Below are 3,198 nucleotides of genomic sequence, written 5' to 3'. Positions count from 1 at the left end.
GGCAGACGCGGATCCCGGCCCCAAAGGGCAGGTAGCTGGGCGAGGGCGAGTGGATGTGCTGACCCCGCTCATCCAGGAAGCGGCCTGCAAGGTGAAGGGGCACCGTTGGCATCGGCAGGGATCGGTCCCTTCTGCCTGAGACCTGCCTGAGTTCATCACATGTGTGTCCCTCCCGTGCGCTGCAAGAGCAGAGACGGTGTGAATGCCCCAGCTAGGGGGGAGCAGGATCCGACCTCCCAACACCAAGCCTCCCCCAGGCTCAGCCTCTTCTGCTGTGCCCACCCCGCTGTCCCCTGCCCCCCGGGGAGGACGGGGAGCACCCAGCCCACCAGGGTTGAACTCCTCAGGCTTGTCCCACTCCTTCTCGTCATGGTGCACAGACCAGAGGTTGATGACGACCCTGGCGCCCTTGGGGATGGAGTATTCCCCAATGCTGCAAGGCAAACGCAGAGTGAGACGGCTGCTCCCTCCCGCAGTCTCTGCCCACGTCCCGGCTGCGCCCCGGGGGGTCTCACCTGGTGTCAGCAAGGGACACGTGAGGGATGAGCAGAGGGGACACAGGCCGGATGCGCAGCACTTCGCTGATGGTGGCCTCCAGGTAGGGCAGCAGTGGGCGGTCGCTGAGGTGGGGGTGACGCGCCAGGCCGATTTTCTGGTCCATCTCCTCCTGGACCTTCCTCTGGACCTGGGAGCGGAGCAAGGGCTGGGGTGGGAGCCCAGGGAAGGGGGTGCCCTGTGCATGGGGGCTCCCCATGGAAGTGGGTACACCCAGCATCACCAGCATGTCCTGGCAGGTTGTGCAGGGCAGAAGTAAAATGCCCACAGCCTGATCCTGCTTATTCACAAAGCCTGACATCTCTCTTGCCACCTGCCTTCCCCAAAGCCTCCCACGATGTCCCTGGTGCCAGAGGCAACCCAGGCCCCCCGTGCAGGGCGCAGACCCTACCTCGGGGTAGTGGAGCAGGTAGAGCACAGCCCATTTGAGCACAGTCGTGGTGGTCTCCACGCCGGCCCCAAAGATGTCCCCCACTGTCATGAGGAGGTGGTCGTCAGTCAGCTCCAGCCCTGGTGCCGGGGGGCTGCTGTTCTTGGCTCTGAGCCTCACTTGCAGGAGGGCGTCCATGAGGTCCCTCACGGTGTCCCCGCAGAAGGCTTCCTGCCAGGGGACACACATGAGCCGAGCTGTCCTGGGCACAGTCCCCTCCACCCCAGCTCCAGTACCCCGCAGCTCCTGAGCATCTCCCTGTCCTGGCCTCGTTGGCACCTTGTGTTCGGTGAACTTCTGCTGGAGCAGCTGGTCCCGGACCTTGAGGCATCTCTTCAGCAGGGCCAGGTCCTTGTTGGGGAAGATCTGTGGGAGAAAAGCCCCATTACAGCAAGGGGCTCCAGCTCATCCCAGCCTCTGCAGGCCCCCAGGCAGTCGCTCCGTGCCCACCAGGGTACTGGCTCTTGTGGGACACTGGGGCAGGGACCCTCCTAACCCTGGGGTGTCAGGTAACCCCCTCCTGCAGGACACATCCCAGCTCCTTCCTCTCAGCTGAGGTGAGAGGAACAGGCAGTCCCCGTGTCCATGTTCACCTGGAGCCAGGGGAAGATGTCCACCAAGCTCTCCTTGGCCACGGTGTCCACGATACCCTGGCTGTACTCCAGCATGGCCTCGAACTCGGGGTCCCCACGCCGGTACGAGGAGTTGAAGCAGAGGGAGCAGACCACATTGGTGACGGCCCGTGTGAGCTCGGGGGCCACATCCAGGGCTGTATCCTGCGCAGCACTGAGCGTCTCACACAGGGATGCAGCCTCCTGGCAGACTGGGGTGGAGGGGAGAGGCAGGCGAGGGAGTGATGGTGAAGCCGAGGGGCTGGAGGGGGCAGCTGGGGGCTGGAAGGAGGGGTCCCCCACTCATTCAGGCTGTGCAGCCTGCAGAGAGCACCCCCCAGCGAGGGCTGAGCCCCGAGGGGCTGGGATGGGCAGGAGGGACGATGTGGGTGCTGGGGAGGAGCAGAGAGGATGGAGACACTCAGGGAAGTCTCTGTGTGCAGCTTGATGCTCCTCCTGGGTGGAGCAGGGAGCCCGCAGGGCCGGGAGCTGGCTCCATGCCTCAGTTTCCCCAGCTGTAAGTGAGGGGAGCCAAAGCTCAGGGTGGAAAATGCATGGGGAGAGATGTTGGTAAAGTACTGGGGATGGAAGGAGAGGGACCAAACCCCTGCTAGGTAAACTGGGGGGATGCTGGGGGGGGTTGGGGTGAGCCAATGAGTGTCCCCTTGGTTCCCAGGGGATCAAAGCATGGAGAAACGAAAAGTCCAGCTTGGATCAAGTGTGGGAGGGAGACAGAGCCAGGAGGGAGCCTGGGGGCTGGCAGGGGGCACTTACTGATCCTCTCGAGGGCGAGCGAGCCCTCCCCGAACATGGAGAGGGCGGCATGCACCAGCTTGCGCTGGAACTTCCAGAGGGGCCCATAGCTGGCAAAGGCGATGTCCTTGCCCCCCCGGGACAGCAGGTCCGTGGTCACCTGTGGGATAGGCAGCCCCGCGGGGGCTGTGTGTCAAAGAGGGGCGATGCTGGGTGTGGGACAGGCAGCCCCGCGGGGGCTGTGTGTCAAAGAGGGGCGATGCTGGGGGGGTGGATGATCATCTCATCTCATCCCAGGGACGGTCCAGGGGGCTGGTGGTTAGTGCTGGCGGGCAAAGCCCGGGCCATCAGCTTTGCTCCGCCCCCCCCCAAAGACCGATGGAGAGGTCTGGGAACAGATGCCAGGGTTAGGGGCCGGGGTGCCCAGGAAACTTAGGGGGCGCAGGGAGGACCTGAACCCACATCCCCATGCCCCGAGATGCAGCCAGCCCCGGGGAAGAACGGGCACCCTCGGGATGGAGGATGTGCAGGGTTCGCCCTCGGGAACAGGGCAGAGAGAGGCTGCCCATGCCATTGCCTTGCTGCAGGCAGGATGGGGAGACGAGACGGACCCTGCCAGGTGCCGGCGCCTTTCTTGGGAGCATCCCCCACCTCACCCCATGCCGCAGTGGGAGGGGGTCCCCCGAAACCTGCTGCCAACTCACAGTGCGGGGCCGTCCAGCGAAAGCCTTCCCCTTCTTCAGCAGCACCTCCCTGGCGTGCCGGTAGCTGTTGACCACCACCACGTAGTGGGAGCCCAACCAGAGGGCGTAGAGGCTGGCGGCGCGGGCCCCGCAGGGACACAACCCG

At 64.8% G+C, this 3,198-nt stretch overlaps 1 protein-coding gene across 1 annotated transcript in view; it reads right to left on the bottom strand.

The window, feature by feature from the left end:
- The window catches only part of LOC103916301 (steroid 17-alpha-hydroxylase/17,20 lyase), a 7,782-nt gene extending 4,601 nt beyond the window's left edge, over positions 1 to 3,181 (bottom strand). The window contains exons 1-8 of the mRNA XM_009323274.1: positions 3,054 to 3,181; positions 2,371 to 2,509; positions 1,579 to 1,808; positions 1,265 to 1,351; positions 947 to 1,156; positions 516 to 685; positions 330 to 433; positions 4 to 84 (exon numbers count right to left, since the gene is read on the bottom strand). Of these exons, the coding sequence (XP_009321549.1) occupies positions 4 to 84; positions 330 to 433; positions 516 to 685; positions 947 to 1,156; positions 1,265 to 1,351; positions 1,579 to 1,808; positions 2,371 to 2,407 (919 nt within the window). The 5' untranslated portion in view covers positions 2,408 to 2,509; positions 3,054 to 3,181. The remainder of the gene's footprint in view (positions 1 to 3; positions 85 to 329; positions 434 to 515; positions 686 to 946; positions 1,157 to 1,264; positions 1,352 to 1,578; positions 1,809 to 2,370; positions 2,510 to 3,053) is intronic.
- Between the last annotated feature and the right edge of the window lie 17 nt (positions 3,182 to 3,198).

The sequence above is a fragment of the Pygoscelis adeliae genome, unplaced genomic scaffold (assembly GCF_000699105.1).
Source record: "Pygoscelis adeliae isolate BGI_AS28 unplaced genomic scaffold, ASM69910v1 Scaffold294, whole genome shotgun sequence".
NCBI lineage: Eukaryota > Metazoa > Chordata > Aves > Sphenisciformes > Spheniscidae > Pygoscelis > Pygoscelis adeliae.
The sequence above is the reverse complement of the archived record's forward strand: the minus strand, read 5'-3'. Positions and strand labels throughout refer to the sequence as shown.